This window comes from Gallinula chloropus (assembly GCF_964237585.1).
Source record: "Gallinula chloropus genome assembly, contig: HAP1_SCAFFOLD_177, whole genome shotgun sequence".
NCBI classification, from domain to species: domain Eukaryota; kingdom Metazoa; phylum Chordata; class Aves; order Gruiformes; family Rallidae; genus Gallinula; species Gallinula chloropus.
In genome coordinates this window covers 76,819-93,091 of record NW_028168411.1, presented here as the reverse complement: position 1 = coordinate 93,091, position 16,273 = coordinate 76,819, and the positions used below count along the sequence as shown (strand labels likewise).

The window sequence follows — 16,273 nt, the reverse complement described above, 5'->3', positions numbered from 1 at the left end:
GGTAGCCCCCTCCCTGTTAGGTAGTGAAAGGCTGCTACAGAATATCCAGAGCCTTCTCTTCTCAAGGCGGAACAAGCACAACTCTCTCAGCCTGTCTTTGTAGGAGAGGTGCTCCAGCCCTGTGGTGACCTTTGTAGCCCTCCCCTGGCCTCACTTCAGCAGCTCAGTGTCTTTTACTGGGGAGCTCAGAGCTGGACACTGTACTTCACGTGCTTTCACTTTCTGTGCCTTGGGCACTGTGGCTTGAGCACTTGCCAGAAAAGACTGAGGCAAAAAGTCATGAAGTACCTCAGCCTTCTCCAGATCCTGGGTAACTGCATCTCCTGTTTCCTTCTGGAGACAAGGCCAATTTTTCCTCTCACCCTCATTTTGTCACTGATGGAGCTATAGAAGCTTTTGATGTTGCCCTTGATGTCTCAGGCCAGATTTAATTCTGTCAGCACTTTAGCTTTCTTAACCTGGTCCCTGGCTGTTGGAACAGTTTCTCGTTATTCCCCCTAGACTACCTGCCCATGCTTCTACCCTCTGTAGGCTTCCTTTCCCTGTCTGAGTTTGCCCAGGAGCGCCTTGTTCATCCAGGCAGGTCTCCTGGTGCATTTGTTGGGCTGCATCTCTCCAGAGCTTGAAGGAGGCAGTCCTTGAATACTAACCAGCTGTCCTGGGCCCCTGGTCCTTCCAGGGCTTCGTTCCATGGTACTCTACTGAGCAGGTCCCTGAAGAGGCCGAAGTATGTTCTGCTGCAGTCCAGGGTAGTGAGCTTGCTGTGCACCCTCCTTACTTCCCTGAGGATCTAGAACTCCAACATTTCATGGTCACTGCAACCAAGATTGCATCATGGTACTCTGTTACAAGCATTACAGAAGTCTAAAGGAACTTTCTCTAGACAGTCTCTCTCTAAACAAAATACACAGTTTCCAAGAACAAAATTAGGTTATTTGAGAAGACCTAAACCAACTAAATTTATTCCTACTCCATCTTTATTTACTAGGTCTCATGTCAGCTGTCCTGCTGTTTTTGCCAAGCCTGACACCCAGGTCACAAGCCTAGAGCTACCCAAGCAATCCCACTGCACCTTCTAGAAACCAGGCATAACATCAGCATTCCTCCAGTCTTCCAGAATCTCCCCATGCAGTGGGGTAGCCACAGCCAGGATCTCTCAGAAGTCCCAAGTGCTGGTACATCTGCTCTAAGAAAATGTAAAGCTGAACTCTGAGCGTTAAACTGTTTTCTTAAAAACCCCGCGTCTCGGCCGGAGCTGTTGTTAGACCAAGGCTAGGGATGGGCAGGGAAAAATCCTGCTGCAGACTGCTTCTGATGCTGCACCTGATCCCCAGAACCTGACAGTGAGAAGGACTAGAAATGAAGGTAATTAAATCATCTAAAGAATAATGGCACTCAGAGTCCCTTCTAAGGCTTTCACTGGGCAGAGACATGAGGAGTGTGATCCAGCCTTTTTGGGATGCTTGAGATTGGGAAAGGATGAAGCGACAACAGGATACAGAAATTCTCACCCCTTCTCAGGAATTTTCTTTTGACGGACAATGTGCTGTGTTTCAGCAGACAGGAGGCTTAGCTGGGAAGATGCTGCTACAATTTACATCTGCAGCAGCCCAGATGATGAGAAACTACTTCAAAAAGCCTTGATTCTGTGTGGTGGGGATTAGAGAAAAGGATTCACCCAACCCCACACCTATTTAATCAAAGTAATTTTGCCAAAGCAGATCCTTATTTACAACACCCATTGATTTATGAAAGTAATTAGTATGAAAATAGTTGTATGACAATATGATGAGAGTTTTGCATATCATGTCTGCACTGGGCATCAGGTGGATTCACCGCTCCTCACAAGGAGTCACTTTTTTGTCTCCTTGAAGAAAGGTCGAACCCATAACCCTGAACCTCACGCACAGCCAGACCACCTTGGCATTACCCTGAGCGGAGAACCAGGAAAAATTCCCTGCTTCCCTCTCTATCCCAAACACAGTAAATACCATTCACCCTCTCCTCCTCCTCCTTCTTCCTTCTTACCAAGCTCGTTGAGGTAGCCACCATGTTTCCAGTCTGCAGGCAATGTTCCCGCGTAGTCCATGACAGTTCCTCGTTTTCCAGGTTCCACGTTTTTAAGGTTCACAAACAGCTGATTGGTTTTGGCCTAATTCAAAGGAAGACAGATAACAGAAACTGAAACTGATGGGAAGTTACAGGATTTCCAGGTGCTAATCAGGCAAAGTGGTTTGGGTTTGCGTGGCCAGGTTTTGGTAGCGGTGGGGGGCCAGGGGTGGCTTCTGCAAGAAGCTCCTAGAAGCTTCCCCTACGTCTGACAGAGTAAATACCCGACGGCTCAAGGATGGACCCACCGCTGGCCAGTGACGAGCCCATCAGCGATGGTGGCAGCACCTCTGTGATAGGATGTTTCAGAAGGAAAAAAACCCACAGGCAGACACTTCTTGCTGCCAGAGAAGGGAGTGAGAAGATGAAGAAACTCTGCAGACACCAAGGCCAGGGAAGAAGGAGGGGGAGGAAGCGCTCCAGGCACCAGAGGGGAGACTCCCCAGCAGCCCATGGAGAAGACCATGGTGAAGCAGGCAGTCCTGCTGCAGCCCAGGAGGAAGATGCCGAGTAGAGATCCCAGCTGCAGCTCCATGCTGGAGCGGGTGGACACACCTGAAGGAGGCAGTGACCTCATGGGAAGCCTGCATTAGAGCAAGCTCCTGGCAGGACCTGCAGCCCGTGGACAGAGGAGCCCACACCGCAGCAGGTTTCCCTGGGGCAAGCTGTGGCTCTGTGGGGAAGCAGGCTGGAGCAGTCTGTCCCTGGAGGTCTGAGCCACATGTAAGCCACACCGGGGCAGTTGGTGAAGAGCTGTAGCCCCCATGGTAAGGATTCATGTTGGAGAAGTTCATGGAGGATTGTCTGATGTGGGAAAGACCCCACACTGGAGCGGGGGAAGCATGTGAGGAGTCCTCTGCCTGAAGAGGAAGGAGCGGCAAAGACAATGTGTGATTAACTGGCCACAATCCCCATTCTGCCCCCGTCCTGTGCCGCTCGGGGGTAGGTGGCAGAGAATTTGTGAATAAAGTTGAGGCCAGGAAGAAGGGAGGGGTGAGGGGAGGTGTTTGAAGATTTGGTTTTATACCTCATTATCTCACTCTCTTTTGATTTGGTAGGAAATTAGATGCTTTGCCCATGATGTTACCTGCGGAATGATCTCTCCCTGCTCTTATCTCAACTCATAAGCTTTTGGTTATATCTTCTCTCCCCTGTCCAGCTGTGGAGGGGAGTTATAGAGCGGCTTTGCTGGGCACCAGACCTCCAGCCAGGGTCAACCCACCACAAAAAGAAACCAAACCTGAAACATGATGGAACCAAATGAAATAAACTAGAAGCTAATTGACAGAGGAGCACTGAGATTTTGATGCTCTACCTTTGCCAGGGTCAGTCTGTCCATGTTGTTGACATGAGGTGCGGTAGCGCACTGAGTCAGAGTATGATAACTGGGGTTAGAGAAATAGTGACTGTTGGAATTTCCACCGGTACTGTGAGGGATGGCTTCTGAAAAGAAAATAAAATCAACAACTATCAATAGCATGGCATTTCTTTCTGAGGAGAAGTTTTTGACAGCTCTGCACTCATTCCAAAACCTAATGGGAGAGTTTCTGGAAAGAGCTACCTAGGAAATTGCCATTCATTTGACGGATTTAGGGACACAGAGCAGGAACTGACAGGTCACTTGAAGCAAGAGCATGTTACTTGCTAACTTACTTCTCTCCTGAGGTTCCTTGCTCTCTTTTGCCTCTGCAGTCACTGTCCCAATTACAGAGAATTTTAACCACCAAGTTCATAGCAACACTCTCTAGTGCCTCAAGAGCACCCCCACCTTTGCTGACAGCTCTTTCTTGGCTCTGAAAACTCTTTCTGCCACCTGCTGCCTGCCTTAACAGCTGTGGGCAGAAGACAGCAGTGCCTGAAGTTTCACGTACCCGTTGCGTCACTCCCAGGTTTGCTCTTTGCCTTCACTTGTTTCAGACTCGAGCCTTCAGATGGAGCTTCTTAACTGTATCGGGATTACAGATCTGCAGCACCACGGACGCTACCCTTTGTTCCTAGCCCTAAACTCTGTCTGTCCATGGCCAGCAGATGGCAATGTGTCACCAGTGGCAGACCCCTACGGACAAGATTTGCTTCGAGAGGATCTCTGTGTATCTGGGAGACTATGAGAAGGGAAGAGGGAAAAGGAGAAGGGAATTGTCTCTACTTGGGATTTGGCTTTACTTGTACTGGGCCTGCCACTAAGGCCGTGAAATTAGGAAGGAACGAAAACCGAAAAAGAAGAAAAGGGTAAAAGACAATGAAGAAACAGGCAAAACAGCAACCAATTGTCCTTCTCCACCAGACTGTCAGGTCTCCCAGGCTACTCAGAGCCCCGTGCTTCAAAACCCATGCAGTCGTATGAGCGGAGCCAGACATCTGGCTGGTGTCACGTCATATGACATGTGTGCCGATGTGGGAAGACAGCAAGAGATAAGGTCTTCATAACCAATTCTGCAGGTTTTCTCTGGAAAAAGCCCAGGTCCAACTCCTGAAGCATCTACCCCATTAAGACTCCCCCTGAAGCAAAGAGGATGTATCAAAACACTGGCCAAAACAGAGACTCCCCTGACGGTTGAGTAATTGCTCTTAGGCACCAACACTTGCCATTCCTACTCACTTTGCTCACAGTGCTTCCCCATGAAGCCCGTGCGGCAGGTGCACTGCCCACTGATGTGGTCGCAGTCAGCTCCGTTCTGACACTGGCATAGCAATGCACAGTCCTTCCCGTAAAAACCCAGGGGACATCCTGCAATAGAAGGAGCGGGAAGAGAACTGGAGTGAAGCAACTGCTCCAGAACTAAAATGCAAACATCCTGGGTAAGTATATTAATGGACTACAGCCAGTACTGCACATCCGCAGGGGGAGCATCTGAATGTCAGAGTCATTCATTCTGTGTGTGCACATGACAGACTCTTCCACAGGGATGCCCAGCCGCAGCCAAAAGTTGTCTTCCTCTAAAGCAAGGCTAAAGAGGAGTTCAAATGTAGTTGCCAGCACTCTGCCAGTGCTTATGCAGCTGCCTCCCCTGCTACCGCGGAGGTAACGTGTTACATCTTCTGGGCCAAAAATGCTTAGCAGCGTGGGAAGACATCAACGACTGAAATGTGAAAACACCAAAGGAAAGTTCTGTCACTCGTTTATAGACCAAGAATGGATGACAAAAGTCACTTACTCTGTGTACAGTAAAGGCCAGTCCATCCTGGGGTACACTTGCACTCCCCATCGCAGGCACTGCAGTAAGCTCCATTATGGCAATTGCACGTGTGGATGCAGTTCGGTCCCCAGTGGGAAGGTGGGCAAGCTAAAACAACCCACAGCAATTCATTAATTGATCCCAAATGACAAAGATCAGTGATATCCACAAACAGAGCTGCTTACATTCACATAGAAGCACTGCTTCACTTGGTGTTTGTTGTTTTGCTTTTAAAGCCATTTCTTGGGCTACTCCATTCTGAGCAAATCGCCACAGGTTGGGTTTTCTCTAACTAAGGACTTCTTTTACTCTACATAAAAAGTGTTGAAAAAAATTGGAAGTGTCGAAAAAGCCAGCAATTCAAACTTGATCCTCAGTAACTAGGACACTCATACCAGCTTTCTCCACACAGAAAGCCAAGTAACTTTCCTCTTTTCATTATTTTTTAATCTGCAAGCAGTTACGTTGAACACAGCCAAAGGTATAAGTCTTCTAAGCCTCAAAACTGAAGGAGTACAAACAGAGAAGGTTGAAACACATCTCACAGCCTATAGATTTAGGCTAAATATGAAGCTTAATTCTTTAATTTCTAATGTTAGAGTCTAGGTAATTACCTAAATAGAGTGCAAATGATCAGGACTGTACCTTTATCAAGTGGACTCTTGCTGCTGTGGTTGCATTGATGAATATAGTATTTTTTAAAAAAAGTAATTCCTGAATCCTTTAAATGCAAAAGGACTCATCTATGTGTGGGCTGCATTTTTGCAAAGTGGTGGTTTTGCCCAAATTTCACTTCATTAAGAAATATACTACATTGTAGTGACAAAAAAATAAACACTAAGTTTGGTTTTTCTTGTTTTTGCTTCATATGTGCCTTATGATTCTTTTTGTTATTGTTTTTGTTTGAAAATAGTGGTCAGCTATGAAGGAATGTAAATCCCATACAGATGAAAGGTTAAAAGTTTTAAGAAGGTTACTGGTTCCAGAAGAATTTAATGGAATCGTTATTTTCCATGTGAACAAAAGGCCTGTACACAAAGCAAAGAAACTTGCTCTGTTACAGCCCATGAGCATAGTCTAAATAGATGCTTCCACTCATATTGCTGGCACCATTTTCTTGTTATTGATTTGTGAGTAAGTCTCTCCTCCTCCTAAATACCCCTATTCTTCTACTCTCCAAAATACCTACTTATTTTACCATAAAACCAGACGCCTTTCTTGCTACTGGCTTCCACAGGAATCGGCTCAAGATTTATCTTGCTATGATACTTAGTTGTGCATGCCAATCACTTCACAGAATTTAGACAGCAAAGAGTTTTTTTTCCAAAGTCACCAGCTGCTACATTGCACTGGTACAGAGCTAGTTAACCTGGACTAGCCAAGCCATAAATGAGTTACCGTAAGTGACGTGAAACCAATGTGGGATGGTATTCGGAAATGCACCTCCCTGGAAATCAGCACAGTCTCTTTGGAATGTTGACGTATCAGGCTTTGGTGTGGCTTCTTTTATTCACAGAAATGGGTTGACTGAAACTTTGGAATACAGTGTTTTGGACCGTGTGGATTTTGGTACTTCATGGAATTGGATCTATTTCTCGTGAGAATTCTGCCTCAGGTTTTTCTCTCCTATTATCAGTATTTTCATAGACCTGACAAGGCATCTGGAGAATGCTGAATTATTTAATAAAAGAACTCCTATGAAACATAATGAAATTAGGGCCTAGCACTCTGAGTCAGTAACAAAGTCTTCACTGGTTTAGCATACCAAGGCAATACTCCTCAAGTGAGGTAGAATGGCAGTAAAAAGGGGTATCTGCGTTGTGCTTTTATGTGGCAAGGTTCTGGTGGCGAAGGGGGGAAGCAGGGGTGGCTTCTGCAAGAAGCAGCCAGAAGCTCTCTGCAGATCCTCTACAACTCTTCTTGGGCAGTGAAAGACTGAAAATTGGTCTCTTCTCTCATATTCTCCATCCCACTTCTTAGAAAAGCCAGAGTGCAATTATGTTGCTGATAGTGCTGATAAACTGAAGAAGAAAACTTTCGGATTTCTTCCTCCTATACCACACAGTCCTCATTTCTGACTTGGACAGTGGGTTTTTTACTAAATACTAGATAATGTAAATAGCCAAACCTGAACTGATTGTTGTTAAAAGAAAGGGGAACATTCCATACTTACGTTGAGAGCAGTCACTACCAATCCAGCCAGGGTAACACTGACAGGATTTATCAATAGGATTGCACGTTCCGTTACTGGTGCACGTGCATATTCCAATGCAGTTCTTGCCAAATCTGCCACTGGGACATACTGGAACAAAACACAATTAGAACTCCTTAGTAATCAGAATGGGATTACCTTTTCTTTATTTCAAGAGGAATCTTGATACTAGGATCAAGACAGGTACTGCTTAGTATAATGTTCAGTAAGGCATTAGAAATTCTGGGAAGCCCTTTATACATGCTCATTATACAAATAATACAAATAACAATACAGTGGGTTTCATACTGTAGGATCAAATGTTCAAACAGTTTAAACCTGCTTAAGATTCCTAATTTATACGCTGCAAGCACTACAACAGCAACTGCTGTTGGTTTTATGGCTTCCAAGCGACGGAAGGAAAATTGCTGAAGTGCCTGGTCTCTCTGTCCCAGAGAGTCTTTACTACAACTTGTACCTTTGTTACAGAGGGCTCCTGTAAATCCAGGTAAGCAGTCATGTAAGCCAGTAATATGGTGGCAGGGACCACTGCTGTGTACACACTGGGGGCATGTCTGGCTGCAGCGGTGTCCATAAATCCCAGGGGAACAGACTGGAATCAGAAAGAACAAACCGTCATTCCTTCCTACACTTTCTATACAGCCGTGAACTACTCTTCAGAGCACTTCCTGACTCTGAATTAGCGCTGCTTTCTAAATACACAAGGCTGGCAATGGCATCCTCATTATTCGTGCAGTTCAAGGCTTTACACTCACAAATGGAGATTTGCTCGTCTTCCTCTAAGGTTTGCTATATCCCAGCTCTTAATGACTTAACTGACATTCTGTTACTTGTCAGGCCATGCTGACTTGGGTTGCAGGTGAAATGCATCTCTAGTTTTTATGTTATACACATTTGACTACACATTGTATGTCCTCTCCAACGCAAACAACTCCTAAGGCATATTTGAAGAAAAGTCATTTAAAAAGATAGACTGGATAGTTTTATCTGTAGAGGAGTATGGTCATCTTAGACCTTGACTTCTTACCTGTTTCCTAACTTGGAAAACAAATAGCCATTACTTCACTGAGAAAAACTTACCAATGTTTTCCAGTGATCCTTTAGGTACTCATGACATGATACAGCCAGCTACACATCACCTAACTTTTAGAGAACCTGAGACCAGAAATAGGAATTCACTTAATTCTTACGTGAAAGGCACAAGTTTCTTTTAAAAAAGGAGGAAAAAAAAAGGGGGGGGCGAGGAGGACAGACAGGGGTTCCATAAAATCTCCTCCTTTGCTGCTCTAATCCCTTCTGGTATTTTTTTCCTGATAAATTAGAATATTAGGTAACGCATCAAGAGAAATAGCTGTTGCACAGCAGCACAATTAGCACAATGCACAATTAGCACTCACAGAACTTAACTTGGAACCTTTCCCGTATTTTAATTTCATTCAAGATTCAGTCTTTTAATTATACACTCGATACGAGTTACATGGCTCGATCTCCCTAGAGATCCTCGCTGTTTTGGTAGGTAATACTAAACACCAAAAAATACCAAGTCTGATGGTTACTTTAACAAACCTAAAAGAAAAAAAACCCAAGCTATTCTAACATACTTTGTTGAATTTAGTTCCTTCCTCTATTGTCACAAACCCTTTGCCTGCTGCTCCACTTATTATGCATATACATATGTTCCACAACACCTTTCTTAATCCTACCTTCTGATGCTATCTCTGCAGTGTAACTTTATAGAGCAGCTATTTGAGATCGTGTTATGAAAGTATTGCTCAGGAGTATTGCTCTGACATGTGAAGCGTGGGAGGAGGATATTTCCAGACACCGAACAGAAAGCAAACTATGCTCTTTATGTCATACAGTGTGTCCTGACATCACCAACGTGTTGAAACTAGTCCGTTACACACGCTGCTGTGATGACATCATTCCAGGACAGATACTCCATTTTTTCTAGAATCACGCACAAAGTCTCTTTCTAGCAAAATCTTTTTCCTTTCCAAAGATGAAGATTTCACTGAAGCCAAAAGCAGTGTCTCCTTTCCAATACCTGAGGTCACGCAGTCAAGGTCTGTGCTACGCCTGAAGTCGTCATCTCCACCCAGGATAGTTCTATCACACCGGCCAGCTCATTTTTAGAACCTGTTACAAAAAGATGCTACATTTTTACTACGGACTTTCAAATCATAGAATCTACCTACTTTAACCTGGCTTCATTCGTTACCATACTTTTGGTCTCTGGTGATTTGTCTGCCCTAGTGTCTCACAAACTACTCATCGATGGCACAATGACAATACTACTATTTTCTCATCATTCACTCCAATTACTTTTATTATTTTTGCAGCCTTGCCATTTCCCAGCGGTATCTGAGTGACTGAGGGGAGGTCGCACTGTGGCTTTTGGGACGACAATAAGGCCAAGAACACTCTGGGCTCAGTTAGGTGAGTGCTGGCTGTGGCAGCCTCCCTCTCTTTCTGTGAGGACTCCTGTGGAGAGAGTCCACAGAGACTACTGACCCTTGAATACAAACAGGAAAGCTGAAGCTTGCAACGCTACAGTATCGCACGGAGACACAAAACTCCAGAACCCTCTGAGAGGGGCATACTTAAGAGTGTCAACTCCATCTTATGGAAGCTGGAAGAGTTTTCCCAACACTTACATAGACATTTAGGTGAGAACTCAAATCCCTTCCTGGAGATAAAAGGTTTGTGATAGCATGCCCTTCTGCAGAGTTTCATCATGTTTTCAAATTACCTTGCTCTCCATAGACAACAGTGCCAAACACAAATTCTAATGGATAACCAAATACAAATACTTCCTAAAACCACAAGGAAAATGCCAGAGAAACCTTGCAGAAAAGTGCAACAATTTTCATGCAGAACAAAATATGTGCAGAGACACTTGAGTTCTCAAGTTTGAAAAACCTAAGTGGAAGCACAGCTTCTGCACAACTGATCCTCTTTTTGGCTGCCAGAGCCAAGCTTTCTGGGTTCCTGCACGCAAGGCTTTACGTACCAGAGCTGCCAGCACAGCCTTGCATATTTACAGCTCTTCACCACTTCCTGAGGAATGGTTCTGTGAAGGCGCGCAAGGTTTCAGATTGACCCGTCTACCCTCCTACTCCCAGTTTGCCTGTGGATCCCACACTCAACAACATTTCCATACCTGTGAATCACAGATGGAACAAAACAGCCACAGAACTGGCCCCTGTCTCCTTCCAGCCCCACACAGTCCTCCTGTAGAGCAGAGAATTTATTTAAAAACTGGAGTTTCTAAGAATTTCCTAGAAAACCAAACACTATCACTGGAAAAGATGGAGCCAGTTTTTCAGAGAAAGAGTTCATGTTTTGACTACAAAATGTAATAAAAAACAGTTATGGAATAAAACAAATCGGTTTTGACTTTTACCATTTTAAAACCTTTGAAATTAGATATTTTGATTGCTCTCCCCAAGCACAAATTGCAAGGTGCAGCAGACCTGATGAGGCAATGTTATGGCAGTGCAATGATTTCTAACTTTGCAGTTCTCAATGTCGGGGTGACAGCGTCAGAGCCCCAAGAGGAAGGCAAAGACCTGTCTGTCACTGCACTCTTCGCAGTGCCTTCTCACAGCTGACTAAGAATGAAGGCAACTTCTCCGTTCATATTGTACCAGAGATAGAAGATAATGTAATCAAAACTAGGTTGTTTGATGTTAAGTATCTATTTCTGGCACATTCTTTCCTCTCACAGTTTTTTCTGCTTTAACAGAAGCACTCTGGAGAGCATTTGATGCCAACGGGGAAAAATTTGGGTCTGTGTTTTTCAACAAATTCTAAAGGAGCTGGAGAAAAGTCTGAGGCTCAACTTTAAAGCATGGAAGCAGGAAGAGTTTTTCATCTGTGCATCTTAACTGTGTGTTTTCTGCACTTCAGTGTGTTGCACTGCAGAGTTCTTCCCAAAGATTTGTCGTCATGTGTCACCAATCTTCAACCCAGTTGTGTATGGGCTACCAGGAGCAGTCCTCCTTGGAGACTTATCCCCCCGACAAAATTCAGTGCAAAATCTGGTGAAATTATGAAACTACCTGGCAAGGGAATTCACATTTTTCTCCTCTCCAGCCTGGAGCACAGGTACAGGTTCCATCCAGAGCTTTGCAAGCCCCTCCGTTAAGGCACTGGCAAGTTAAGTTACAGCCAAGCCCCCAGGTACTTCTGGGACAATTTATTGAGCAATCTACACCATGCCAACCTGCCAAAAAGAAGAATTTCAAGTGACAAATTAATCCAAGTTTTCCCCCATTCCTCTCTGAGGACGTGTTTCACTCTGCCTATCAGGCAGCATCTTTCGGAGATGTGCAATCCCAGGGTACCACTAGCTACAAGCTAGTAGCAGCAGTTTCAGACGAGGACTCGTCCACGTTGGAACAAGGGTGGTGAAGGGCACCTCCTGACATCTCTGCACAGCACACATTTGCAGATGGGTGCCACCGTGCAATAGCAATTCAGGGCAGATCGGCAAGGAAAACACAGACACCTTGAAATTACACTACCAAGCACCAGAGGATACTGAAGGTTTAAGGCATGGGTTGAAAAAGCAAGGACTGTATTCCCTACATTCAAGCTGCTGCTTTCATCACTCTTCCGCCAGTACTGAACAGATGGAGTTCTGCAATACAGTTTATTTTTTTTATTATGCTGGGTAGCAATGATTTGCAGACTGCACGCTGGAGGCAGAGAAATGGAAATAGATTTTTAAAAATGTGACCATCTGATACAATAGAAACGGCAGGAGACAGTCTGACGTGACCATCAGCAGTGACACAAGCCAAGGTTCTAATTTTGTACCTTGTTTACAGCAAGCCAAGGGAAAAGTAATTCTGCACTGAGCCTAATCAATAGACTGTGCAAAACACATGGATTGAAACGAAGCCGCCTCGTGCCCTGGATAGAGAACTTCACATTTAGGGGTCATTTCAGGCAAAAATCAGTCCCTGACAGAGGTGGGCAGGCACGTGCAGTTTCTGAGGGGGTACAATGTCCATCAGAATTACTGCTGGGAGGTGAGAGCCAGGCAGGGAGGTCAAGGACCGTCAGTCTAGTCACACGAATACTGGGAGACCTAGAAAGTTTCTCACAGAAGCAGGGAACAGCGCGCAAAGGCTTGGAAGGGTCTTAGGCAAGGTTTTCTCAGAGAGCTGGTGAGGAAAAGAGCATTCAAATAGAATAAATTGCCAGTAGATACTAACATCAGTGCTAAAATGGCAGGAAGAAATCGGTGCCTCTGTGTGGCTGAGAGGGGCAAGGGTTGCAGCCAGAGGTCATGCACACCCAGGCTGAGGGAAACCCGCCTATGCATTTCGACTAGGCAGGCTGCTGTCAGACACATGGCAGGCATGCCTGTGGTACATCCAGCAGATGACAGCACTGCCACCAAGAGAGAAGTGGTGGCACACCTCAGGGTAAACACCAGTAATTCACTAAGCCGCAGCAGCCTCCAGCCCACTGAGAACACAAACATGAGGCATGTGCACTCTTCTTGGGGCAGATGGTTTCCTAGTTTTCACCTCCCAGAGCAGCAGAAGCATAAATCAGCTGGTGATATGGCCTTCAGCGTGGTCTGCTTTTTATTAAGTTTCTTTCTTCTTCTCTACTTCCAAAACTCAAATTCATTTTATGATTAGGGAAAAAGGAAATTAATCTGAAGGGATGCTTACCTGCTTTGCAGGCACAAGAAACATCTACTGGTGAACAGATGGCTTCGTTTTTGCAGTTGCATACAGATGAACAGTTTATTCCATACGTCCCCAGAAGACAGGCAGTACCACAAGCAGCACCCTGAATGACACAAAAACAGAGTCTAAAAACTATTCAGACAATAGAACCAGTACATTCTGTAGACTGACTCAGGTGCTACAAAAGCCAGAGAACATGCCTGTTCCAGGCTGTCACTAAGGTATCTGAAATTTCATGGCGAGGGACTCCTTCATGCTCTTTAAGTCCACAGTAAGCATTACTTTCCTGTTAGTTGTTGGGAGAGCTCAGGTCACACAGCAAACACCACTTGGTTAGATCAATGGACAGTATCTTAAGTAATAAGGAAGCCCTTCACGAAACCAAATCTCGGTAAGACAGCAGGTTCATGGAACGTGGATGTCTACAGTATTTTTAGGAATTAATTTGACTGAAGTTTTCACAGTTGTTGTTCCTACAACAGTCACCCTGTAAATATCCAAAGCACAGGTAACCGCAAATGCATGTAAAAGCTGCAGAATAATCCATCCTGAACCGCAAAAACAAGTGTCTTGCTCTAGATTTTCTCTGAATGGAACATCAGGAGCTTCTGCAGCAAGATAATGATTGAAACCATCATTCCTCCCTTTATTTACACCTCACAAGCACATCCTCCTACTTATCACTGTCTTACAAAGTCACTATCTTTTCTTTCCTGAAATGCCTTCACTTCAGTGCTGAGAACCAATCCCAGATTTGCCTCAGAATCTTAGACAACGCCCAGTATTATTTATGTACCTAAATACCGTTACCTTTCTTTTCCTGTGGTGGAGAAAGGACACTCGGGCACCATGAAGAACTTGGCACTCAACTAAAGCCAATGGAGTTGAAAATGTACTGCGAAAGAGAGACTTATTTACCTCAAATCCAGGGCCACAGGTGCATTTTCCAGTCACACTATTGCAGTCAGCACCATTTTGGCAGCTGCGGATCTGCTGACATGACTCGCCATAGAATCCTGGAGAACACGTCTCGTTGCAGTAGAGCCCCGACCAGCCAGGCTTGCAGGAGCATTCCCCAGACACAGGGTGACAGCTGCCAGGAGGGGATGGAAGGATAAGTAATTCAGGACTAAAAATGACAATCTACAACTGAACAGTTCTTGAGATCTAAATTAGAACGTATTTATAAAACTACTAGTACTGGCATTTTAAGACATACATCACTGTCCTGTAAATAGATGTAGGAAGCTGTAATACTTTTGAAGGATTTTGATGGGTTTTCATGAAGTCAGACTAATTGGCAGTAAGATTTATACATTAAGAAAGGGAGCCTATATATATATGTATGCACATATCCCTCAGAGAAAGCAAGAGACAAAAGAAAGGCCACCAGAACGTGTCCTGAAAAAACCCTAATCCCAGCCTAACTATACCAAATTAGTTGGTGATGCAGAATGACCTCCCACAGTCTTATTTACAAATGTGAAGCAGGGGTGGAAGATCACCAGAAAGAGCTTACAAGACAAAAGGAAAAACCCTTGTAGAAAAGTACGTAGCTACAGTGTGCTCTTTTTACACCAGGTGTCACGTGAGTAAAGACATGCCAAAACCAGCCTGAAATGCTACAATTCCTACATTTTGTACATTCCTGTACAAAACAAGGCGCTAATGTTGACAAAGGCAGACAGAGGCCTTTTTTGCTTCTTCCTGCAAACTGCATCTTCAGAATGACAAGTTTCTGTAAACCCCCCAACCTGTGATGGGAAGTGGCAGGGACGTATGGATCTGCTCATACCAGGTCACAGCGCTGTTGCTGTACCCCACTGAGGAAACGGGGTTTATGTGGCCTTAGTCTCAGCCAGCCAGTGCTCACTCTCTCTTTTCTCTTGACTGTTGAGTACCAAGGGAAAAATGGATACTTTCACCTGGTCACGGAGAACAGAGGGCTGGGTTCAATACACACTCTAGCTCAAATCCTTGCATATCTACCAAAAGAGGTAATGGACAAGAACCTTTTCTGAAAAAACTCTTTGCATAAGAGGCTTGTTACCTGCTGGTGCTCTCTGGACCCCTGGAAAATAATAGAACCTCCCAGGTATACCTATATCTAACCCTTCACGAAGCATAGAGGCTGACAAGCACGAGGATTGGCTGGAGCTGCCATCAACTGACCACATATACTGATTTCAGTTATTTTGCACTTACAGCACACCAGAACGTGCAAGGGATATATGATCTATCCTGCCTACACACAGTGAGCAATGTAATGATCTACCCACCTGGTAAACAGAGACAAAGGTCCCACTTTGTCATAATATTTATTTGGCGGGTAAGCAACCAAATAAATACAGCAATGAATATTAAGATCACATATAGCTGCAAGCACTGTCATTGGGAAGCTCTTTTGGGCTGAGAGTTTCCTGATCCAGTTAGGGAATACCAGATTCTCTCACAAGTCCTTCGCTGCTTCAGATTGCATGAAAGTACTAGAAAAATCAGGAAATCTTTCTTTTCAGATTTCTATCTTCTCTACAGAAGAACAGGTTCAAGGGTGTAAAGCCTACCTCCAGGTAGTGGGCCTGTGCCAGGGACATCTTTTATCACACTTGAGACCATAAATTCCTTCAGGACAAAGCCTTGTTTCACACTGCTCTCCAGTGTATCCTGCTTCACAGAGACAGGCACCACCAATATGGTAGCATTTCCCACCATTCATACACTTGCAGGGCTCAGCACACTGCACCCCGTACGTCCCCACTGGACACTCCTCTTGGCACATATGAGAAAAACAAAGAAAAAAGTGGGTTAGTTCCCATCAAATACAGCTTTGGGACATTCCAGGGAAATCGAGTTTATGAGCAATCTCTATACGGCTCTAAAAAGCCTCTGAAGTGGAGCAGTGATTTATAGAAATTCATGTTTCAAGTACTTTATGTCAGAATTTGTAACTTTTAGAAGTAAACTGGATTCTCCACTTAGCAATAGCGTGAACAGCCAGCAGATTTCTGTGCCCCTGTAGATGCTCAGGGCCTGGCAGTCCTCTGGCAATCACGCTCAGCAGTCTC

At 44.8% G+C, this 16,273-nt stretch overlaps 1 protein-coding gene across 1 annotated transcript in view; it reads right to left on the bottom strand.

Annotated features, from left to right (window-relative positions):
• LOC311204492 (uncharacterized protein) overlaps nt 1–15,987 on the bottom strand; it is a gene marked incomplete at its 5' end in the record, with an annotated part of 71,377 nt that extends 55,390 nt beyond the window's left edge. The window contains 11 exons of the mRNA XM_084280909.1: nt 1,999–2,152; nt 3,425–3,552; nt 4,709–4,837; nt 5,265–5,393; nt 7,459–7,587; nt 7,955–8,089; nt 10,250–10,313; nt 11,562–11,725; nt 13,191–13,311; nt 14,127–14,301; nt 15,773–15,987. Of these exons, the coding sequence (XP_084137035.1) occupies nt 1,999–2,152; nt 3,425–3,552; nt 4,709–4,837; nt 5,265–5,393; nt 7,459–7,587; nt 7,955–8,089; nt 10,250–10,313; nt 11,562–11,725; nt 13,191–13,311; nt 14,127–14,301; nt 15,773–15,987 (1,543 nt within the window). The remainder of the gene's footprint in view (nt 1–1,998; nt 2,153–3,424; nt 3,553–4,708; nt 4,838–5,264; nt 5,394–7,458; nt 7,588–7,954; nt 8,090–10,249; nt 10,314–11,561; nt 11,726–13,190; nt 13,312–14,126; nt 14,302–15,772) is intronic.
• Nucleotides 15,988–16,273: the final 286 nt, after the last annotated feature.